This window comes from Quercus robur, chromosome 7 (assembly GCF_932294415.1).
Source record: "Quercus robur chromosome 7, dhQueRobu3.1, whole genome shotgun sequence".
In the NCBI taxonomy this organism is placed as follows: Eukaryota; Viridiplantae; Streptophyta; class Magnoliopsida; order Fagales; family Fagaceae; genus Quercus; species Quercus robur.
In genome coordinates this window covers 2,937,736-2,962,116 of record NC_065540.1, presented here as the reverse complement: position 1 = coordinate 2,962,116, position 24,381 = coordinate 2,937,736, and the positions used below count along the sequence as shown (strand labels likewise).

Sequence of the window (24,381 nt, the reverse complement as noted above, 5' to 3'; positions counted from 1 at the left end):
TTTCACATCAAGTAGTACCAACATCACATCTAACAGTACTTTTATTATATTTGGTGGTACCTTTATTTTTTACCCACATTTGACAGTTTCATGTTAATATCATGCAGTACCAACATCTTATCTGATTGTGTTGTTATTACATTCGATGATAACCTCATTTTGTACTCACATTTAAAGGTTGAATCATCACATTACGCAGTATCAACTAGGGACGGAGAGAGACTTGGATGTTCAGGGGCAATGCCACCCCCCCCCCCCAACCTAATTATTTATAAAAAAAAATATTATTATATACATAGGTACTAATTTTAGCAACTTTGTTCCATAAGATTACACTTAGAATAGTGATGCCTAGATCTTCAAACCAAGCTCAAACAATAAATTTTTAAGAGTGTGGGCTTCTAAGTTAGGTGCAATGCTGAGATAATCACAAAATTTTTAAGAGTGTGGGCTTCTAAGTTAGGTGCAATGCTGAGATAATCACAAATTTAAGACTAATAGAACCTAAGTAACAAATAGGAATGAATAGACCAACCATTAAGTGTAAACTCTTCCTTGGGCAGGTCCGAGGATAGATCTTGTATTGATAAGTAAGGTTGATATTACTTTACAGGGTAATTCTCTGTTATTACACTTGTTTTCTTTTTTCTTGGAAAATGTTTATTCCCTTCTTTTTGGGAGGGTTCCTTTCCTTATATAGCCTATTTCCTTGTATCTCAACCCTCCATCTATACATTTTAGGGGAACTCTTTGAATGCTTGTCCCATTAGGATCCTTTTGGAGGTGGTAGAAAGAGCTGTGAGCTATGAAATCACTGTTCAAGGGTCATTTTCTCATTAATGCAACTGATTAGGTTGGTGTAGAGAATTGAATGCAAAGGTGGGAGGTGTCTTCTTCAAGAAGCTTCCTTCCTTGCATATCTTGTACCATTCCTTTGCCATTCATTCCCCTATCCTTGGGTTTTTCGGGTGTGCCAATTGCCCTTTAGCTTTAAAGGGTAAATGGGTCATGATAAGTTTTAAACTTAGAGTTTCACTATTTACTCATTAAATTTACCACTTAATTCTTCTAGACTAAACTCTTTTGCACTTTTATATCAACTCTAAAGAGTCTTTTTTATAAAAGGATTACTAGATTAGTCTTAATGAAGTCATTTCTGTCCTACACATGGCCTTCTTGACAATTACCATAGCATCTAAGAGGGAAAAATTTGATTCAACAGTTGTACAGAGAATCTAAAATGACTTAAAAGTTAGAGAAAAGCAACAAGAATAAATCGCAAATACTTTTCTCTATTGAATAATGAACACATCCACAATGGAGGATATGGACAACTATATTAGCCCAAAGAAGGATATGAAGTTTATGAACAACTCAACTTTATAAGCTATTTGAAAATTCCAGCCAAATATAGGGAAAAAGTAGAAAGGAATGTCTGAAGAAGAAAAAAATTTACAGCCAAATACTTCAATTGCCATCTTTCACATGTGTTGGTTTCTTCTGCAAGCGTCTCCCACACGTTTGCCATCTTCTCTGCATATCATGCCTATAAACAGGCATGTATCATTATCAGAGAAAAAAATTTCTCTTATTAAGTGTATAATGTAGCATTATTATTATTCAGGGCCACATATTGCCAACGTCAAAAAAAGGAACCTAATTTACAACAAATCCTCTCAACATAACAATAAATTTGGTGCCAATCTACCAGAAGCAACTTAGAATTTTAAATCCTACATCACAATTTATGTTGCCACACGTTTAACAATCAAGTAATAATAAGCTCTCATTATATGTACTTAATACATAAACAGAAGAGGCAACAGGCCTCCTAGTGATGATTTTCCAACAACAATACAACTCTTAGTTTTTACCTAGCAAACCCAAAAGGAGGCCACATTGCATTTGACTGGAAAAATACCACATCTTCAAACATCTTCGATACCAAGAAGTAATCAAAATAAAAAATATTATAAGTAGAAGGTGATTAGAATTATAAGCTAGCCAATACAATTGCATACCTGTCAGTCTACCCTACTTGTATCCAAATTAAATAACAGTACTGAAGCCTGTAGCTTAAAATAAAAAGGGAACCACATAAAATCAACAAATATTTGCAGAAGGCATCAAGTAATAACTTGTCAACTATAAACAAAGAGTATTTACTTTGCCAGCAAGGGTTGTGAACATTTTACATTTAGTGGACAAAAATCGTAACTCCAAAAGGAACTTAAGAAACCAGTGAGGAACAAAATCAACACAAAACACATAAATGAAGTGAAAGTTACGTTCTTTATTGAATCAAACTTTCAAGTCCTAAGCACAAAACTGAGGGAAACAAGCGAGCCAAATAATTTCACAACAATAATTAAAATGAAAGACAATTTCAGATTACCTTTACTCTAAGTGCTTACTCATTTCTTGATATTGTTGATGGTTCTTATCCATGTCCAGAAATTTTTTTCAGTCATGATAAGGGATTGCCTACCACACAAGAAAATCCAGATTTTCTTCAATGGTGCATAAAGATCGAGCTTTAATGTCAATGATCAGTGCTACATTGTATCACTTAGCTCTTGCTCTTGTTCTTGGGCAAACTATAGCTAAAGGTGTATGGGATACTTCGGAAAGGTGCTATACTTCTATGTCTAGATCTAACATTCTTGGTTTGAAGAGAGAACTAAATAGTTAAGTAGCATTAGGAAGAACAATGATTATATTGATGTGTACTTGGCCAAAATCAAAGATTGCAGAGACAAATTGGTGACAGTAGGAGTTCAAATTGAAGATGAAGAGCTTCTACACATTGTTCTTGATGGACTGCCATAAGGGTACTATTCCTTCAGTTCTGCTCTAAGAACCAGGGATGATCCTATAGGATATGAACAAGTTCATGTTCTTCTCACCTCTGAAGAAAAATCACTAAAGCATGCCTCTGAGCTAATCAAAGACCCTATTCATATGGCTATGATTGATCAAGGACCTATGCCAATTTCATCTCCTCCAATCCTTAATGGTCAGCTCCAAGCATATAGAGGAAGAGGTAGATCAACCAATAATTAAGGCAGAGGAGGAAGATCCTATAGAAGTGGTTATCATAATCAAAATCAGAAATTTTATCAAGGTGGTTATCAAGCAAATCTCTCTCTCTCTCTTGTTTTAGGTTAAACTCTATTACTTTAAACTATGCATACATAACTGCATTTTCACTAGGCAACCTAATTTGATGAACTATTGTATTTCCTTATTAAGAAACTGTGCTTGTTTCTATAACCCCCTTTTTATTACAGTTTAGACAGCATCAACCCCTTCCAAGAAAATCAATCTTCTTGGGCTACCAAAAATCTTAACAGCCCAGGAAGATACAATCACGTGCACATGCAATTTAAAGAAAAAAAAAATAGCGCAGCATTAATTGAGGAAAGGAACTACCGTTTTAGACATGGGATATAATTTACTTATAGCATCCACTCAATGATAATTGCTCTCTATCATTAGGGCAAGACACCAATTATTTTTTGGTTAGGTAAGATTTGAACCCCATGTCTCTTATTTTAAGACAAGATACTAGTTCCCAATTCAAACAAACCAAGATCCTATGAGAATGTCAATTATTTTCCAATGAGTGAATGTCAACTTGCAAACTAATTCAACTTGCACTAGAACCAGAGAAAAGTGTGTGTGTGTGTGTGTATATTGTATTCATGGAAACCAAGGACCACAATCTAAACGAACAAGATCATGAAAGGTAAGCCACGAAAGTTTACTAATACAAACAAGAAAAGGGGGAACAAAATTGATGTGTTCAAAAAAAAAAAAAATTTCCAAGAAATCTATGCTAAAAAACTAATGCTGAAATATTGTGCTTCAGTAATGGATCCGAAGGATCTAAAATCAATGATATCCAAACACCAAAACCATATATTAGGGAGTTTAGGGTTCCAAATTCATTCAAATACACGAAACAAAAAATTGCAAAAATAAAGAAAGAATACAACGAAGTTTGAAATTTCAAACAAAAAAACAAGTTAGAGTTCACACCTTGCCAATCTTGAACTTCATGGAAGCAGTCTCGAGCATCATCTTCGTTGACATTGCCTCTGAATTGAAAGAACGAGAGAGAGAGAACGCAACATCTGTTTTTTTTTTTTTTTTTTTTTTTTTGTTTTTTAGCTTTTATACTATAACTTGTTCTATCGGTAATCGGTAAGCCACTAAAACTCAGTTAAACGGCCAGGATTAAAGCCTTCAAAATTAATGGTCCAGATATGGGTGGGTACCATAACCCTACAAAAAACAAGTGGGTACTGTAGAATGACCCAATAAATAAATGATAGTTTGGATTTTTTATATATATAAATTTAATTTTAAAATTTAGTATATTTCTTCTCGAATAATGATTCTTTCTTATTTTTTGGTCATGCTTTACCCTCCATTCCCAAGGATGAAATCTTGACTCTGCTCTCCACTGAGCCCACTTTCTCTACCCCACCTTCATTTATTTATTTATTTTTTATTTTTTATTTTTTTTTTTGGTAACGTTTAGAAAGAATGGTGGGTAGAGAAATGGCAGGTAGTCCAGTACTGTGTAGGCCACATCTATGATCTACCTTGACCTCGAAAATCCTTAACTGTACTGTACAAGTAGAGTAAAACTGTAAATGTTTTTTGAGCTGCGCTTCATAGTTGGAGCTGGCTTTAGCTGTGGTTTATAGTTGAGCTTCTTAGTCCTATGACTGTGAGTACAGGTGGTTGCTCTAAATGTCAACACTGTGTGCAACATATCTACAAAGAGATCAATTACTGTGCAAACATGCTTGCTAAGATGGCCTACACACGTTGATTTTATAATTTATGAAATTTTCCCAGTGATTTGTCATTCCTCATTTGTAGTCAGAGTTTCGGACTACGCATTCTGATAGTGTTTATACTTGGAACTATTTAGTTCTAGTATCAAGTTGAGGCATATTTGCCAAAACTGTCATTGGAAAATCCAGTTGTTAGAGAATCAACAATCAACAATCTGCTTCAAAAGTCTTCAAAGAAACATTATACCAAGGCCCAATTTTGTTGGAAAATATGATCGGAGATGAAAGAAAAACACATGTATAATATATATATATATATATATATTTTTTTTTGCTAAGACACATGTATAATATATTTAAACCAAGTTAAAAACATAATTATCATTTATCAACATACAATAACTGTTTTAGTACATTACCAAGTACCGACTTCTATTTATTTAAGTAATCCATGCATACTGATCACAAGCTCCCACGGAGACAGTTCATATCTTCAACTAGTACAGAACACAAAGGCACACAGCCACTTATTTAGCTAATTAATGTCCAAAAGCCCTGCTGGATTGTTCACTACTGAGCCTGTGAAAGAAAATTAGATTGAAGGATGGGTTAGCAAAAGGCATACTGTGGGAAATAAGAGAAGAAAAACTTCGACGAAGTCAAATTCATAATTCCATGTACTAAATGGACAGTACCAAGAAGCGGGCCTTGTATTGTTCAACGAGCTCTTTGGGATCCATCTTTGTTGGCTTATAAGCATCAATCTTGTTTACCTCCTGCACAAGGGTTACCAAGAATAATTATAATTCAAGAAACCAAAACACTGATACAATAGGACTCTTGCCTCCTTTAAAGCCATGTTTTTTCCCCCTTTACAACAAGTGGGGGAGCGAAGGGGGATTTGGACACAAGTTCTCCACCTAAGAACTGGATAATGTCACTAAGTTATAAGACTCTTAACCTCCAAAACCATGCTTTAAGTGAAGAGAATATAAATATTTTGTATATATAGCATTTGCATGCATGCCCCACCATGCAACAGGTAGATTGATTGTTTCTAAACGCGAACAGAAGAGTATGATCAGGCTCAATCAACTCAAGCAAAGGATATCACAAATCAATAAAAGAGATCTTCCTCCAACTATCAATCAATCTACATTCATTATCCTTTAGGTTTCAGAAACAATACTGAAGACGTGTACTGCCTTTTGGGGGGACAAGGCAAATATTTTCAGTCACAACCTATTACAATTATCTATAGTAACTGTAGCCCCAATGTTGCAACTCAATGCCACAACTTCCAAGCCAAAGCTATCAGTTGATTCAGTTCCTATCAATGAGCTATAGCTTCTAGAACTAATTAATCTTACAAGCAGTAAATCTTAGACCACTAGAACTCGCAATTGCCACTAAATATCATATGGGTTCTAACTTACCTCAATCCACTTTGCAAGTTTAGGCCTTCCTGCAGTGATGTCATAATTCCACAATGCTGAAAAGGCGATTTGGAATCTTTCAACAAACGGGATGTAAGCTACGTCCACCTGAAGATCACATAGCTCACAAATCAAAGGAGGAACACTCATATTATAGAAAATATCGTTTAATAATCGTATTACTGGTTTCCACTTCCCATATATATATAGCTAAACAGTCATTGTCTGCCGCATAGGTAAAATAAAATATTAAAATCTGAATCTTTAATATGTTTATAAAGAATATACCAAGGTCAATGAATGAACAAAAGGCAAGCAATACAGCACCAAAGAATGATAAAAAATAACATAATGGAGAAGTCAACTTACCGAACTGAACTCATGGCCAAGGAAGAAAGGCCCATCTTCAAATTTACTAAGAGCATTCTCTAGGTGGTCAAAAGCAGGACCTGATGAAAGTTGGAAGTTTCAGTGATTCCAGAGCTTCTATATAAAATGCTGACAAGACTCGAGAGGCAGCTAGTTTTAAATCTTACCAGCTTCTTTAGTTGTGTCTCCTTTGAATGATGTGAACACTGTCTTGTTGAAGGTATCGGTGTAGGCTATCAAATCTTCAGCGAACTGTTTTTTAGCATGATCCTACAATATTTTCACATCATAGATTTAGTCAAATTCCAAAAGAGGGAGATTTTTTTATTTTATTTTTTTTATGAAGGGCACGAATAAATTATGCAAATCTTACATTGGGGAGAAGAGAAGGCCCTTCAAAGTTGCAGTCTATATATTTAATCAAATCAAGGCTCTCCCCAATAACTTTTCCATTGTGTTCCAATGAGGGTACCTGTTAATATGGAAAATTTGATGATCAATCAATAAATTCAAACAGCTCAATCAAGTATGCATTAGACAGGCATATTTACAATAAAATATCACCTTGTTTTCAGGGTAGACTCTCTCTTTGTACCAAGCAGGCCTGTTTTGAAGGTCAATTGGAACTACTTTAATCTTGTCATATAATCCCTGCACCTCGAGATACTCATCAACATAAATATTGAATTAACAAAAAAAAACTAAGAAAAGGAAAAGGACAAATGATCCCAGAAGAGCTAAAGGATCTGTCTTTTAATTGAAACTAGAAGCTAGAAAAAGCAGCATCAGACAACTTAAGATGAATTCTAACAACAAATTAAGGAATGGGAACAAAGAGGACAAAGAGTGGTGAAAATAACCTTATAGTTCCTGGTGATCCACGCGCGCTGTGCATATGGGCATATAAGAGAGATGTACAGCCTAAAAAAAAAACTACACTGGTGAGGTAGTGGAACGTAATTCTGAAACCATCACTGGTATCATCATTTTATTAATTTTTTTTTAGGCGAAAACACTATTTTGGTCATTATATTTTGAGGTTACAGTTTTTACAATCAATTTAGGGTGGGTTTGGATTCAGCAACGCTGAATCCTGCGTCCACGTTTTTCCCTTTTTTTTATTTTTTATTTTTTTTTATTACTTTCACGCGTTTAAGGAGAGACAGATTTGACTGTTCAGAGACATTTTCACTGTTCATGCACTGTTTTGTCACTGTTCACGTACTGTAACAGTTCACGCATTTAAAAATATTAAAAATGGGTCCCACAGTACTTTTTACATATTTAAAAATTATTTTGCTACAGTGTTTTCAGTTTTCAGTTTCAACAATAATAAGTTCAATTCAAACAGACCCTTAGTCCCTGCTGTTAACTCAATAACGAAAAATACTTATGTGACAAATGGTTTGTACATTTGACATATTTAATATTTAAAAATTAGATCAGATGCTGTCTAAGTTTAAGTGGCTATGTCAGCACTTAGGTGGCAAAAAAGCCACATAAGCTTTTATATATATTTTTTCTTTTTTGTTTTTTATAAACCTATTAACCTACAATCTCACAAAAATAAAACCAAATTTCTTAAATAGTAATATTTCATATCTCTCTTTCTGTCTCTCTCTCTCTCTCTCTCTCTCTCTGCGTGATGAGGAGCCAAAGCCAACAACCGCTGTCACTCCAACGCCATAGCCAATCCTTTGACTCAATCTCCGTCGTTCTGACTAACGTCCATGTGCGATGAGGAGCTCATGGGATGCTATTGCTGCACAAGGCGGCGACAATCCGAGGCTAGGTCCATGCTGGTCGAGCTTGAGACGAGGAGATCTGAGTCAGGTGGGTCGGGATCGGGATCGATTGGATCTGGTTTTCTTTAGGGTTGTTGGCCACAGATCAAGCTCTGTTGTGGTATTGGTGGATATGGGTTTGTAGCCAAGGATTTTGGGATTAGTTTGAATCTTTGAATTTGGGGCTTTTGTTTGAAATATCTGGAATTAGTTTGAAACTGGGATTGGTGGATCTGCATCTGGATTTTCTTTTAGGCGAGGATTTAGTTTTTTTAGAAACAACACGGCCTATGTTAATTAAAGATTGTTGGACTAAATTATTGTTTGGTTACCAAGAAATTGCAAGATAGGAAAAAAACCAATATCAATAAAATAAAAATGAAATTCTGCCAGGTTAAGAAAATTGTGAGAAACTTTAGAAGAAAAAAATGCAAAACGGAAAAAAGTAGTAAAGAATTTTTTTTTTTTTAAAGTTGATACGGCTTTTTTTTTCCACCTAGGTGCTGACATAGCCACTTAAACTTAGACACATCCTCATCTGATCCAATTTTTTAATATTAAACTAGTCTCATCAATCGCGTGCAATGAGATTTTTTTTTTTTTTTAGTGGTCCTGTTTTGTAGAAAAAAAAACTGGGTTTTTTATTTTATATATATATATATATAATTTTTATTTTGAAAATTTAATTTATAAGTAAATAAATAAATTTAAAAATTAATAGGATAGTTGACCTATTTTTTAGGCAATGTTTTAGTGGGAGTTATAGTTGTATTTTTACCCGATTGTCCTTTAGTTTTGTCTTTACTTAAATATAGAGGTGTAAGGGTATTTTATTGTCCTTTAGTTAAAGACATATGAGTATTTTTGAACTAAAAAATAAAGAATCCAAACAGGAAAATTCCTTAAATAGTAGTATAGATATGTCAAATGTGCAAACTGTTTGCCACAGTAAGTAATAAGTATTTTCTAAGTATTTTTTGTAAATAATTTTCATTAATGAGTTAACAACAGGACCAAATTGACCATAAATTTACAATAATAAGGACAAATTGACCGATACCAAAACACAAAAACTAAATTAACTGTAACTCTAAAAGGTAGGGTACAAAATGGTTTTTTGGCCTTTTTCCTATCTTCAGGCTGTGAAATTTGTTGGGTCAGAGAGTAAAGACAGTGAATAGGACAAAATTGAAAACAGAATGAACCTTGTAGTTCCATCAAACAGTGGAGGTGGTTCAGAAGTGGCATCCAAGGGTGTGGGAAGGTGCTCATTCACGGTCCTGTACAACCCATAACAACATAAGTAAAAACAATCTTATTTTTACCACAAAATTCAGAGAATCCCAAATGGAAAAACAAAAAAAACCCAATTGAAAATGAAGAATTCTTGGTGATTTTTTGAATTTCGAGACACTTACGCTGCAGCCATTGATGATGTTTTTCTTCTTGTTGTAGTTGTTCACAGAGTGTTCTGATGTTTCTGCTTAATTTTCGAATTTGATCCTGAATGGTGTCTAAGTTCACAGAGCAACCATATACATATAGGAGTTTCCAGACTGTGAAGTCGCGAGCAATGACAACATGTGTGCGTGACGAGGAAGAGAGAAGAATATTCTAGATGGTGTGTTGAAGAAGAGCAACACTTGGATTAGAAACTGTTGAAGTCGGCCCGTGTGTGTGGGGCTTGAATTGGCACAAGCCCAAGTCAATCACAAGTAAACCAAATAGTAATAGAAACCATATAAGTCTAAGTCGGTAACAATTCCATAATTGATATAAGGAATCCTAAATTGCCAGGGGCGGCGCCGCCAGGTGGTCTCAGGGTCAAGAGTAATTTTTTTTTTTTTGGGGAATTTTTTTTTGTTTTGAGAGAGAGTTTTATTTTATGACGTCCACTCCTGATGATAGTTCTTTATCATCAGATCAAGACACTAATTAGTTTTTGATGTAGGCGGAGATTGAATCCCAGATCTCTTATACAACTATCAGAGACTTTGTCACTTGAACTAACTGGAACTCACAGAGGAAAAAATTTGAAATACAATAATTGAACCCTATGGTTTATAATATGATATAATTAAACACTTTCTAATATAAATGCTTTTATAATACAACAATCCTATCCATATATATATTTTTAAAAAAGGTTAGTTATATATATTTTTTTCGTGGATCCCATGCCAATTACATTCTCAACCGAAACGTTTTGACGGGTCCTACCGGAGATAATATCTTCAACCCCACATGTTTTGACCAATTGGTTTTTTACTTTATCAACCAAAGGAGATCATCAGATGGGTTGGCCGTTGGTGGACCACTGCTCTGAATAATTTATGCGAACGAAGCTTTCTACTTAGATCCCAGATCCCACAAAGATTTCTAATTTAACATTGTTTTTGGATAATTCCCACAAGACTCGGGAATTATCCATCTTTACACGTCTTCTTCCTCTTTCTTTCAACCTACCACATTATAATAAGGGGTAGTGTTTATTTCATACTTCAAGTGACTGATACTCACCCACAATTCAGCAAAAAGAAAAAACTCACCAACAACATTGGTTAACCAATTCACTGAGACTAAAACTATTTAGAACTACTAGAGAGGGGAGTCTTTTTTTTTGAGAGAGAGAGCTAAGATGGAGCGAAGGGTGGTGGTGATATGTGCTGTTGTCGGAGTCTTGGGGCTCTCATCAGTTAATGTTGTTTAGAAACAATCCCACAATTTTTTTTTGCCAGAACCGCATGAAGCCCTTTTTTTTTTTTTTTTCAATACTCATAACTTACCACATGGTAAGTTGTTGTAAAAATTGTGTGATTGTTTGACTTTACATTCTATTGTTTCAGCAATGATGTTTTCTAAAAAATAAGTCATTTTCTAAGAAACATTTTCTATAAAATTATATAATTTTTCAATGTTTGGTAGCAATTTTAAATGAGTTGAAAAATAATCTAATAACTTTCCTTATTTAGTTTGCTGTGAGATAGAATTGTTTTCCAAAACAATTTAGGCTCTGTTTGGATCTGCTTATTTTGCTGAAACTGAAATTTTTTTGTTGAAAATATTGTAAATAAAGGTAAAAATTAGCTGAAATAGTATAGTAGGACCCATAAATAGTACCAAAAATTGCAGTGAGACCCATAAATAGTAGCAAAAATAAATTGAATAGTAAAATAAGTTGACAAAATTAATCATGCCAAACAGATACTTAGTAGAAAACTATCTCTAAAAATAAGCTATACATTTTATGTTAACTAAATATAGTTTTCCTTTTACTCATATTTTTTTATGCTACAAAACATTGGAAAACACGAAAGTGTGTGGATGAATTTTAGGATGCAGCTTCTATCTAGTGCTTCCAGTGCACTGACACGTGTCCATTTTTGGACATGTGTCATGATCGTAGTGGGTTTAGTGTCACAGGACACTGGACAAAAGTCGCACCCTGGATTTTAAGATAACGCATTATTTCACAATTTTGATGTGGCAGATTGTGAGTATCTATCACTTATACATAAACCTACTCTTTTTTCTTTCACTATTCACACTCTGCCATGTAATATTTGTGGCAAAAAAATTATTAGATAGGTTGTGGTAATAGATTTTCTTGTTTGGGGACCTCTTCTCTCCACCACTAGATTTGATTATCTTACGCTCTGTTCGGTTGCAATTGAAGAGGAAAAAGAAAAGTTAGGAGAAGGAAATTATAGAGAAATTCCTCTTATATGTTTGGAAATAGCAAATGAAAGCAAATAGAAAATCATATATTATATAATAAAAGTTGGGCTTAAAAACTGTGGTTACGCAAGTGATTTCACCAAATTACAACAATATTTTGAATAAAAACAATTTTTTAGATAGAGAAAACAACTTATTTATTTTTATCAATTTATTTTGTTAAAATAAAAATAAGTGTTTTAACAAAATATACAACATGCATATAAGTTTCAGTTAATAGAGACAACAACAATTTATTTATTCTTATCAATTTCTTTAAGTAAAGTAACAATAAGGGCACGTTTGATAGACTGTAACGGTAATTACATATGAATATGAATATGTATTATAAGGAATACAAGGTGCTATAATGTAATACTTATTACTATTCATTTGTTTAGTGATAACACAATAATAGAACCCTAAAAACAATGGAATGAAAATATTTTAAATCAAACTTAAGATATATTTTAAGAAATATTTTACTCATATAATTATATTTTCTAAAAAATAAATTTTTTTTTTCAATTTGAAAGAGAGATTAGTTATTATTTATGATTTTTATTTTCATAATTGTTATGTGCATATGAAAAGTTTTTTTATTTGGAAATATATTAATTTTAGAAATTAATACATCTATGAAGAAATAACTATTACAATCCTTTTAGAGATGAATAGTTATTCATCATTGTAAAGATTAGCTATTCATGATGAATGACTATTCCCTGTAATAAAAACATAACCAAATTACTGAATAGCTAAACCATAGGAATAACTATTACATTATAGTACTTATTACAGTCTACCAAACATATCCTAAGTGTTTTAACAAAACATGCAACATGCATTTTAGACAAAATAACAATTGTGTTTTAACAAACATGCAACATGCATCTAAATTTCAATTGATAGAGACAACAATTTATTTGTTCTTATCAATTTTTTTTTTAAATAAAGTAATAATAAGTTTTTTCACAATACATGTAGCATGCATCTAAGTTTCAGTTAATAGAGACAATAACTTGTTTATTCTTATTAGTTTCTTTAGATAAAGTAACTGTAAGGTCGCATTTAGATCTTGGGCCAAAGGTATGATTGGATCTAAGCCCAATAAGCTCAATACAATGAATTTGTAGAGAATAGGTTGGAAAACTAGGTTCTAATGAATAGAGCAACAGTTAGAATGAAGTTTAAAGGATAATCAAACAGAAATGAACCGGATTTCTCAAAGTAAACTGGTCCTCGGCACAATCCGAGGAGGTATGTTCTAGTATATAGTGATTGGAAATAGTTACAAATATGGTTCAAGTTGCTACAGTGCTTTCTCCTCCAAATTTCCGATTCCTTCTTTATGGAAGGTCTCTTATATTATATAGTCCCCTTTTGATGATCTTGACCCTACACTTATTGATCATTTAAGCCACTACTTGAGTGCTTGTCCCATCGTACACCCCATCAGGCTTTCTGTGAGTTGAGGTAGCTAAGACAGCACTGTTTAGGGGTCTTCTCCACATTAATGCAGTTAGAAAGTTAGCTGTAGAGCATTTAATACGGTGGTAGTAGCTTTTCCTTAAATATTTCTGAGCTCCCATTCTTCCAATACGTTCATAAGGCATGTACCTCTCAGTGGCATTTCCTGAAAGGTCACTTTGAGTGATAGAATATACATTTGATTTGTGCTTCGTTTATCCGAGGAAACAATTCTCCTCGGATCACATTTCCCAACCTTTCCACTTGCACGTTACTTATGAGACTCTGAACTTAACACTCTCACTACTGCTTATTTGCCCTCGGACCAATCAACGTCCTCGGCCAAAGCCCAAGACCCAACATACAATTTTGGGCCCTTATCCCTACAGTAACAATAAGTGTTTTAACAAAATTAACATACAACATGCATCTAAGTTTTAGAAATTTAAATTTTACTCCAACTAAAAATCTATTATCAAAATTTCAAAACTTATATATATAAATATATATATATATATATATATTCACCAATGGTCTTTCCATGGAATCTCTCTTGCACCCCACATTTTTGTTTTGTTTTGTTTTTGTTTTTGTTTTTGTTTTTGTTTTTTTTCCTTTGAGTTGCAACTTATGCATATGTATTTGTATTAGAATGATATACATGTTATATAGATTCATAGGAGTTGCTAAATTTATATGATACTCTTTCTCTCACTCTAGAACAATTTTTTTCTAATAAACAACTAGTCTCATTAATTATTAAATTAATGATTGAGATATATAATAAAAGTTAGGCTTAGGAGCTATGATTGCAAGAAGTGGCTACTCTTACTAATTAATAAATTAATTATATATTTTTTGTTAGGATATATTTCCCCGAAGGTATAATATTTAACAATTGTTTAATTTAGCTTAAACTTTATCATTTAAATTTCAAAATATTTAAATTCTATTCAAACTAATAGTTTATTATAAAAAATTTCTAAACTTAAATCTTACACAACAACCCATGTTTTCTTTCTAAAAAAAAAAAACCCACATTTTGATTAAAGGATAAGATTTAAAAATAATTAAAACAAATTTAAATTCTATTTGTGGGGGCCAGTTAATCAGGAGGTGTTGTTAAGGCCGTACTAACTGGGCCTATGGCCCAATCTGAGGACATTAGACCATCCGAGGATGTCCAGATAAGATTATAAAGGGAACAGAGTAAAGAGAAGAGCAGAGGTAATAAGAGATAAGTTCAACGAATGTCCGAGGCGAAAAGCCATTTCGGCAACAAGGGTCCGAAATCCAATAGAGTGTCATATCATCATGGACTTTCTTTGAAGTTACATCACAACTAAGGGTTGGACGTTGGACAAGGGGCAAGAAAAGAGAAGGGTAACAAATACCTTAAAAAAGCTGCTTCCTCCGCATTAAATACCTCCTAACCAACTGTCTGGCCGCATTAATGTGGAGGTGATGCTTAAGCACTAGTCAAGCAGCCTTACAGCTACTAGTTGATGGTTCTGGGAGGCGTTGGATGGGACAGGAAGGAGTTCCCCGAATCTAACCTACACGTGTGTGGTAGGGATAATATCAAGATTGTAGTATATAGCATGAGAAGATGTACTAAAAAAGGAGGAGGGGAAAAGAAATCAAAAACTTTTTCAATAAGACTGTGAACTCTTGTAAAAACTATTGAAAAAACAAGACAATATAATATAAATTCCTCAAGCCACTTTGAGGATAGACTTTCTTATCTTACTTGTGTTTAGTAGCCTTAAATTAGCAAATTTTATCGTTTTTCTTCTAGAGTAGATCTAGTTCTTTCATCCACGCTCTATAAATTTATTGTTTGGGCTTCTTGGGTTTAAACCCAATCCTGTATTGGGTCCGATCCAATTCCAGTCCTTAAAATTGACGCCGTCTGTGGAAAGAGCTTGATCTAGTCTAAAGGAGATTCGGTTACAACGTTCACGATAGAGGAGGCAATGTAATGAAAAACTTAGCGTAACTAATATCGTGCCATGTGTTAACTAGATATTTCGGTGCAAATGTTTGTTACTCATTAAAACAATCAAGGACCAAAATAATATCACTCATTCATCCATTGCTTTGGAATTTGGTGGTTTTATTAATTTTGAAAGACCTTTATTTATGGCAATCATGTATTTTTCTTTTTTGGGAGAAAAAAATCATATTATTAATTTAATACTTCCATCCATTGTAAAATTAGCATACTCTATCAAATAAAATCCTTGAAAGGTTTTCACAAAGTTGACAAAAACATAAAAATGAGTTTCTCCAAAAAAAAAAAAAAAAAAACATAAAAATGACTACCAATAGCAATCAACTTAGGTAGGAATTGATATGCACATATTTATGACTCTTTTTAAAAATGTATCCATGTGTATGCATAGGATTACAAGGTAGTTTATTAAAAATTCAATATAGATTTTTACTGTTGCAGTATATGTTAACAAATTAAATCTTTTAAGAGCTCTATAAGAACTCACAAATACCTCCACTTTTTTTAAAGACTGTGTTTGAGATGAAAGAAAGATCTTTGTAAACCAAAATTTTGGATCCTCTTGAACAACAAAATCCTTAGTTGGAATGAGATTTCAACTTAGCACCATTTTTTGAGATTTTGAGAGGAGTTGCTCTTTAGAGAGCATAGCACAATGAAAGTTGTAAGTTGTCTTGACCTTTAAATTGAAAATCTTTCAAATGGAATTCTTATTCATGAGTCAACCTACACAAAAAAATGTTTTGAAACACTACATAAAGAAAGCTCATGCTTTGAGCACTCCATATATAGTCCAGTCAACTGATGTAGAGATTGACAATTTTCGCCCTTGTGATATAACTTAACGCAATCGGTGTTCTAATATATTTTGTGAACTGCGCATGACTTGATATTACCATTTTGGTCAACTTACTAGCAATTTCTGGCTATGCATCAATGGTGGAATTTCCAAAATATTATCTCAATAAAAAGTATTATGTGGTATAATATTAATGGGAAATGCTAATGAGTGCCTTTAGGGTATTGGTTAACAATCCATTTTAAGAAATTTTTGACATCATTTTTATAGGAAATAAAAAAAGCTGTCAAAATATTAATTTTTTTTTTCCATAAAAACTTTCTTTAACTGAATTGTTAACCAATATTCTAAAGACATTCGTTAACATGACCCAATATTAATTAGAAAAGTCTAAGGACACACACCTTACCGCAACTTGCAAGTTTCAAGTGGTAATTTGATTACTTTGATCCAAACATAAGTTGACGCGTGAAAGTTGTGATAATGTACCAAATAAAATGCATGATCGTAGACGAATTAACAACTGCATGATGGCTAACTCTATCCCAATTCATATATATAAACAATATCTTTTTAGTACAGTACATCTTTTTTTGGGTAAAACTTTAGTACAGTACTGAACCATAGTACTATTTATTTAAGCAATTCATACATGCTGAAGACTCAGCTGCCCATGTCTTCAACTAGTACGTACACACATAAGACACCTTTGATATACCAGGAAATATTACAAAAAGGCAGACCATCACTTGTGCAAAGGAACTGTGAAATGTTCAGTGCCGAGCCTGAGGAAGAAAATTAGATAAAAGAGTGGTCAGAAAAAATGACATTTGAGGAAAATAATTAAGAGTATTTAACGAAATAAAATTCATAATTCCATTTGCATGTTACTAAATGGTTTGTACCGAAAATAGGGCCTTGAATGTTTCAACAATCACTTTGGGATCCGGCTTTGTTGCCTTATAAGCATCAATCTTGTTTAACTCCTGCACAGGGGTTGACATGAATAATCAATCAGTCATCAATCAATCAATATAGGAGAATTGAAATATTTTCAAGTCGCACGTAAGATATAAGAACAAATTAAATATTAACTTTTTGTTTTATTTGGTTCCATGTTTCTAGATTTTTCTAAATAAAAAATAAATAATTTTTGTATCCTTTAGTTCAATATTTCAAGATTTTTCATCCCTCATATATACATACAAAACTCTTTGTATTTTAATTCACTATTTTTACTTCTTGCACTTCTACCTCTTTATATATACGTACCCATAACCCATGATGTCATCCCACGTCAAATATACACAGACCAAAAATGATGTCATTTACCTTCAATTTTTCGACAATACCTACCTAACTTTAACATTGTTATCTCATCTAATCTTAACCCGTATAAGTTGGCTACAACTAAGGAATGAGACTTGTATTTTATATTGAGTGACAACGGCAATTGCGATTTTGATGTTAAGGTCGGACGATGAGGCTTTTCTTTTTAATGGTCCTAATTTGTAAAAAAAAAAAAACTGTGTTTTTATTTTATTTATATATATAATTTTTATTTTGAAAATCTAATTTATAAGTGAATAAATCAATTTGAAAATTAATAGGAGGGTAGTCCTATTTTTTAGGCAATATTTTAGTGGGAGTTAGAGTTGTATTTTTACCGGATTGTCCTTTAGTTTTGTCTCTACTTAAACATAGGGGTGTAGGGGCATTTTTGAACTAAAAAAATGAGAAATCCAAACAGGAAAAACCCCTTAAATAATAGTATAGATACATGTATAACATTTTCCAAAACCATCTTGCATAAAACATTATAACATTATTTGTGGGTATAAATTACTAGTTACCATTAAACAAGAGTTCTAGTACATTAGAGAATGTAAAATATAGATATGGCATTTAAATTGTATGCCCCACCGTAAAGATATCATGTTGAATTAAAAAATTGGCTATTAATCAAATGGGGGAGATAATTAATCTTATAACTTGCATATCTAGCTAAGACAATTAGAACTCACAATTGTCACTAAACCTCATATGTGTTTTAAGTTACCTCGATCCACTTAGCAAGTTTAGGCCTTCCTGTGGTGATGTCATAATTCCACATAGCTGAAAAGAAGATTTGGAATCTTTCAACAAACGGGATGTAAGCTATGTCCACCTGAAGATCACAAATTTACACTCAATAATCAATATTACTGCTTTCCACTTCCCATATATATAGCTAAATAATCTTTGTCTTTAGTATAGGGCAAATAAATTCTGAATCTTTACTATGTTTAACGAGAGAATGTACCAAAGTCAATAAATAAACAAAAGGCACGCAACACAGCTCCAACGAAAGATAAAAATGACATAGTTGAGAAGTCAACTTACCAAACTGAATTGACCAAGGAAGAAAGGCCCATCATCAAACTTGTGAAGAGCATTCTCCAGATGGTCAAAAGCAGGACCTGATTCAAGTTTAAGGTTTTAGTAAGCCCAGCTTCTATACAAAATGGTGTCAAGAGGCAGCAAGTTTTAAAGCTTACTAGCTTCTTTAACTGCGTCTCCTTTGAACGATGTGTACACTGTCTTGTTGAAGGTATCAATGTAGGGTATTAATTCTCCATGAGCAAACTCTTTTTTAACAGGATCCTATACAGTCACATCATAACTTTAGTCAAATTTCAATAGAGAGGTAGACAGCTTTTAAGAAGGGCACAATATTGAGTTATGCAAATCTTACATCGGGGCGAAGAGAAGGCCCTTCAAAGTTGCTGTCGACATATCTAATCAAATCAAGGCTCTCCCCGATGATTTTGCCATTGTGTTCCAATGCGGGTACCTGTTTATTTCTAGATATTGTTGGTCAATCAAGAAAATGAAACAGCCCAAACAATTATGCATTAGATAGGCATATTTTGTTTAAAAATATCACCTTGTTTTCATGGTAAACTTTCTCTTTGTACCAAGCAGGCCTGTTCTGAAGGTTAATAGGAACTAATTTAATATTGTCATGTAATCCCTGCAGCTCAAAATATTTAGCAACATAAATATTGAGTGCAAAACAATCCCTAGAAAAGCAAAAGGAGATATGATCCCATAAGAGCTGAAGGATCTATCTTGTTATCGAAATTAGAAGCTACTAAACGAATTAAGAAATGAGAACAAAGAAGACAAAAAGTCAAGAAAATAACCTTATAGTTCCGGGTGATCCACACACGCTGTGCAAATGGGCATGTGTAAGAGATGTACAACCTTTGTAAGAAAAAACGAAAAAACACAAACAGGTCCAAGTCCATTTTAGCATATATAAAACAATGAAAACATCCTAAACAAAGACATAGAAAAGACAGTGAATCGGACAAAAAGAAAAAACGAATTAACAAAAAGGGAGAGAAGAGTGAACCTTGTAGTTCCATCAAATAGAGGAGGTGGTTCGGAAGTGGCATCCAAAGCTGTGGGAAGATGCTCGTTCACGGTCCTACCCAACACATAACAACATTATTAAACAATGTCTTGCCACAAAATTCAGAGAACCCCAAATGCGGAAACAAAACAGGAACTACACAAAAGTGACAAAACAGCAACTGAGAAATAAAAAACTTGTGGTGAACTTCGAATTCTGAGACACTTACGCAGCAGCCATTGATGATGTTTTTTGCTTGTTGTTTTAAGAGGTCCTCTTCTTCTGTTGTTTATAATCTGATGATCACTGTCGTCTATGTCTAGTTGTCTACCCTTTATATAGAAACTTCTCTGAGTGTAATCGAAATGTGACTGACCACGTGGGAGAAAGAAAGAGATAATTGTCTAGATGCTGGAATTGAGGGCAGGTTCATGATAAGGCTGTGGACTCTTTCTCTTTACCCGTTTGATGTGATTATTTTTAAGGGTTTTGAAACTTTCAATATTTTCTACGTACGCGCTTGAGAGGGCGTGCGCCTTGGTGCCAAAGAAACCATATAAATTTCTTTACTAATTGTAAATTCCAGCGGCTAAAATGGCCAAATATCACATATTTTCAAAATTTCCAGTAAAATAGTACTATTTATAAACTATGTAGCAAAATATCCTTTTTTTGGAATTTGATTTTGTGAAAATCGAGTTCCACATAGAACTTGATTTCAACAATATCGAGTTCCATGAGTAAAAAATGTCACCTGATATGACTTTTCTCAATAAAAAATGCTATGTGGAATTTGATATTATAAAATGGAGTTTTGTGTAATTTCCTTTTGGAACTTGATATTTGTGAAATCGAGTTCTACATAAATTGAGTTCCAAAATGGTGGTATTCTGCTAAATAGTTTACAAATAGTTCTATTTTTTTGAAAATTTCGGCCATGTGTGGTATTTGGCCATTCCACCCCTAAATTTTACGGAATTTTTAAATTTTACTTTAAAGTTTTCAAAATTTTGATATGGTCCTCTGATGATAGGTGTCATTTTGATTGGAAGCCCTTCGGTCCATGTCAATGCTAGTTTATTTGTTAAGTGATACTTAAGCTCGTCACATGTGCTAATTAGCCAAATTAAATAATGCCACGTGGATCATGTAATTAAATAACTTCCAAGACTTTAAAACAATTAAAATAAACTGATTGTTCTTCCCCCTTTTTATATTCCATTGCTTTAATCTTACTCTCTCTCTCATCATTGGTTGATCACATTACTTGCTAGTGATGAAGTTGATGAACTCAAAGACGCTCTCTCAATTGAGAGCGCCTTCTTCATGATCCAACTAATATTTGTGATCGAGAGAAATTGGTCTTACTCGCGAACTTTCGAGCGAGGCTTTGATCATTGCTCTTGTTATGGCTACCTTCGTTTGTAATTGTTGAAACTTGAAATTTCGGACATTGTTGTTGCCAAACCTATCATAGCTACCTCTAAGATAATCATTGATCTTGATTATTGTGCGGCCACTGCTATTTGCGAGGTAAAATCTGCAAAGAGATTGTTTGTTTGTTAAGAAAGAATGTTTGAGTTTTTGTGTGTGTGTTTTGTTTCTAAGAAAATTTTGTTTGATTTTTCTAGGGAGATTAGATGATTTGTGGCAAGAAAAAAAACAGCAAACATAATTGTAACGCATCCATTGATTATGAAAAAAGATTTTTTTGGGAAGAACAACTATGATTTTGTTGATCAATTGCAAATTTCACCCCTAAAGTTTAGGGTAATTTTGATTTTGCTTCATAAATTTCAAATTTTCATCCACTCCCCAAATGCTAGGTATTGTTTTGAGTGGGAGCTCTTCTATTCATGCCCGCATTGATGTGTCAATTAAATGACACCTAAGTCTGCGAGTTTATCCAATTAAATTTTGCCACATGGATCATGTAATTAAATAACCTAAAAAACTTTAAAACAATTAAAATAAATCTCTAAAACCTGATAAAATAATTTTATTTAATCTAAGTTTTTATTCCTGTTGAACATTTTGTGGGATGAATTGATTGTTCTTCCCTCGCCAAATTTTTTAACATTCCATTGCTCTCTCTCTCTCTCTCTCTCATTACTTGCCATGGTGATGAATAATTATACTATTTTTTTAGAAAGAGATAAATAGTTATACTTAACTATATTTCTTTTTAATATTTTATCCCTACAATATACAGATTTTTTTACCTACATTACAATATTCTATCATCTTGTAAATATTTTATGCTTAATTCTATTTATTCACAATATTTCGCTTAGAAAGAGTATTGATAATACAAATAGATCATTTTATAGTAACAATTATCTATAATATTTAACAATACAAAGTTAGTGATTCTGATTTTTATAAGTTCATAAACAAAAATAATTTTATCTAATTAACTCAAATAATATATTTTTAACTATAATTTAGTTATTATAAATTATTATTATAGATTTGTGAATAGGTAAAATAGTCCTAGTTTTTACCATATGAAGGAGAAGAATAATTTAATTAACTTGCGAAGGAGCTCAAACTTGTTCGACCAAAAAAAATGAAGCAAACTTGAAAGTGTAATATAGTTTATTGATAAGCTCAAACTTGGTTCATTTCTTTTTCTCGATTACCGCTTTACCCATTCCATTATAATCTTATTTGGTTTTTGTTTCACAAAATTTTAATTCAAAGTCAAATTAGTTTCACCACATATCATATTCTTTTTGCAATTGTGGAAATATTAGATTTAGAACATTAACATCAGTTTATGCAAAAATTACAGCTTTATAAATTCTCACAATTTTTTAGTATAGTTATACTTTGGTCAACCTTTAGCAAATAAACTTTCAAAAAAAAAAAAAAAAAGAGAAGAAGAAGAAAAGAAAAACTAATCCAAACGTAAGTGTTGCGAGAAGAAGGATATGGAAGTGTGCTTCCATATAAAAATAAATTTAAACATAATTTGTAAAGTTGTGCCCTGATTAAAAAAATTGACATTTTTCCCTCTAAATTTTGATTCCATGATCTATTAACTAAATCTATGTTTTCCAATGTATTAAAAATATAAAAACAAAAATAGGATGTATTTTTTAAAGAACTTTGATGGTTGGTCTTCTAGACGTAAATCTGAATGAATAGGTGCCGGTGGAAAATAGTTCATGATGGTGGGCTAAATCAAGTTCCATTCGTCCATGATGGTCGTCCATGACCAAACTACGTCCAGACTAGTTCACGAGAAAGGGAGTCCAATAAAAAGTAGCACGGGTAATGAATAGGATTCGTCTACAAACATCATGACCATCTTAAGTAACCTAGTCGTCCATGTCACATAGAGGCATGGACGACCAAATGACACTTGGTAAATTTCAAAGGATTTTTCTACAAACACCAAGCAATCAAACCACGATCTATCATTCTAGAACGTGGGGAGGATTCTCTGAAATCCACTCCATTTTCTCCAATAATTATACACATCTCCCATGATGGTAGTGGATCTGAACAAGTAGACCCACTAAAAACTCTCTATAAAAGGGATCTGACTCTATCAGCTTATGTTACGTTCTACTATTTATCTACTCACTATCCTTGTGTTCTAGAGAGAAAAATTGACTTAACCGTTTGAGGGTCCTTGGCCGGTTCACCCCGGTCACCCTTGCCAGTTGTTTTCTTTCTCTTTAGATCATCAAAAAACAGTCATTGTAGCTCGGAACATTCAACCTACTTGATTTCCTTGCATCATCAGTTCATATACCTTTATATTTATCCTTCCTATGTATCAAAGGTGTCTTTTTTATTGTTAGGAGTTTTGATTATATTTGGAATTAAGTTATTACTCATTTAACGGTTCAAATGTTATTTTTACAGTTGCTTTGTGTAAGTACCATTTTACCGTTGCCAATGAATTGAACATTGGTTACAAAATGGGATGTCTAGACAAATAAAATTGTTGTCAAAGTCATATTTTCATTTAAAGTTGCTCTTGAGATCACCAAATGTAGTGACGAAATCGAGCCTCCAATCAATGAAGAATGTCGATGTAGACATGAGTGGCCAAAGTAGAAAGAATCAATTCAGGCCAAGTTAAACTCACTAGTAAAATTTAAAGTATTATGACCTATAGTCCCAATTACTTGAAAATGTAACGCCTTTTGGATGCAAATGGGCATTTATACAAAAATTTAATGTGAAAAATGAAATTGTGAGATACAAAGCATGACTTGTGGCATAAGGTTTCCTGAAAAGATATGGTATTGATTAGAAACATATTCTCCCATAATGGACACAATTATATATATATATATATATATTCAGTTTTTTAGTATTAGCTTGTTAGTTACTAACATGTATTATATCAGGTTACAAATGTCTATGTTTAACAAGCTGGATGCATGTGGCACAATCCTCTCAATAAATATCTATTGAAGAGGGATTTGATAATAATCCAATTTTTCCATGCTTATCTATATTCTATATATATCTAAAAGCTGAAACGTAGCATTTTATTGTTGCTATGCTCCTGCTTCTGTTGAGCTACATTATCCACCCATTTCCAACATTATCTCTTTTATTATTAAC

At 32.9% G+C, this 24,381-nt stretch overlaps 2 protein-coding genes and 1 long non-coding RNA gene across 3 annotated transcripts; all 3 read right to left on the bottom strand.

Annotated features, from left to right (window-relative positions):
- Positions 1–1,272: 1,272 nt before the first annotated feature.
- Positions 1,273–4,152, bottom strand: LOC126691740 (uncharacterized). Its single transcript, XR_007644827.1, has 2 exons — positions 4,042–4,152; positions 1,273–1,546 (listed from the first exon to the last, which is right to left on the bottom strand). It is a non-coding gene; the product is annotated as an uncharacterized LOC126691740 (long non-coding RNA).
- A 1,009-nt stretch (positions 4,153–5,161) lies between these two features.
- Positions 5,162–10,076, bottom strand: LOC126691737 (glutathione S-transferase L3-like). Its single transcript, XM_050386843.1, has 10 exons — positions 9,816–10,076; positions 9,603–9,677; positions 7,474–7,534; positions 7,178–7,264; positions 6,987–7,085; positions 6,781–6,883; positions 6,614–6,693; positions 6,245–6,352; positions 5,504–5,584; positions 5,162–5,387 (listed from the first exon to the last, which is right to left on the bottom strand). The coding sequence occupies exons 1-10, from the start codon at positions 9,824–9,826 to the stop codon at positions 5,379–5,381; spliced, it is 714 nt and encodes a 237-aa protein (XP_050242800.1). The 5' UTR covers positions 9,827–10,076; the 3' UTR covers positions 5,162–5,378.
- A 6,922-nt stretch (positions 10,077–16,998) lies between these two features.
- LOC126691739 (glutathione S-transferase L3-like) lies at positions 16,999–20,043 on the bottom strand. The gene is made up of 10 exons (XM_050386844.1): positions 20,024–20,043; positions 19,795–19,869; positions 19,583–19,643; positions 19,324–19,410; positions 19,132–19,230; positions 18,935–19,040; positions 18,780–18,856; positions 18,457–18,564; positions 17,303–17,383; positions 16,999–17,182 (listed from the first exon to the last, which is right to left on the bottom strand). The coding sequence occupies exons 1-10, from the start codon at positions 20,032–20,034 to the stop codon at positions 17,171–17,173; spliced, it is 717 nt and encodes a 238-aa protein (XP_050242801.1). The 5' UTR covers positions 20,035–20,043; the 3' UTR covers positions 16,999–17,170.
- Between the last annotated feature and the right edge of the window lie 4,338 nt (positions 20,044–24,381).

Excerpts from the sequence above, each read along its gene's own strand:
- LOC126691737 (XM_050386843.1), bottom strand. Across the intron at positions 7,535-9,602 it reads CTGTTTGATGGAACTACAAG|GCTGTACATCTCTCTTATAT; the intron begins GTTCATTCTGTT and ends TTTTTTTTTTAG. Across the intron at positions 6,884-6,986 it reads GGCCTTCTCTTCTCCCCAAT|GATCATGCTAAAAAACAGTT; the intron begins GTAAGATTTGCA and ends AAAATATTGTAG.
- LOC126691739 (XM_050386844.1), bottom strand. Across the intron at positions 19,644-19,794 it reads CTATTTGATGGAACTACAAG|GTTGTACATCTCTTACACAT; the intron begins GTTCACTCTTCT and ends TTTCTTACAAAG. Across the intron at positions 19,411-19,582 it reads GGATCACCCGGAACTATAAG|GGATTACATGACAATATTAA; the intron begins GTTATTTTCTTG and ends TTTGAGCTGCAG.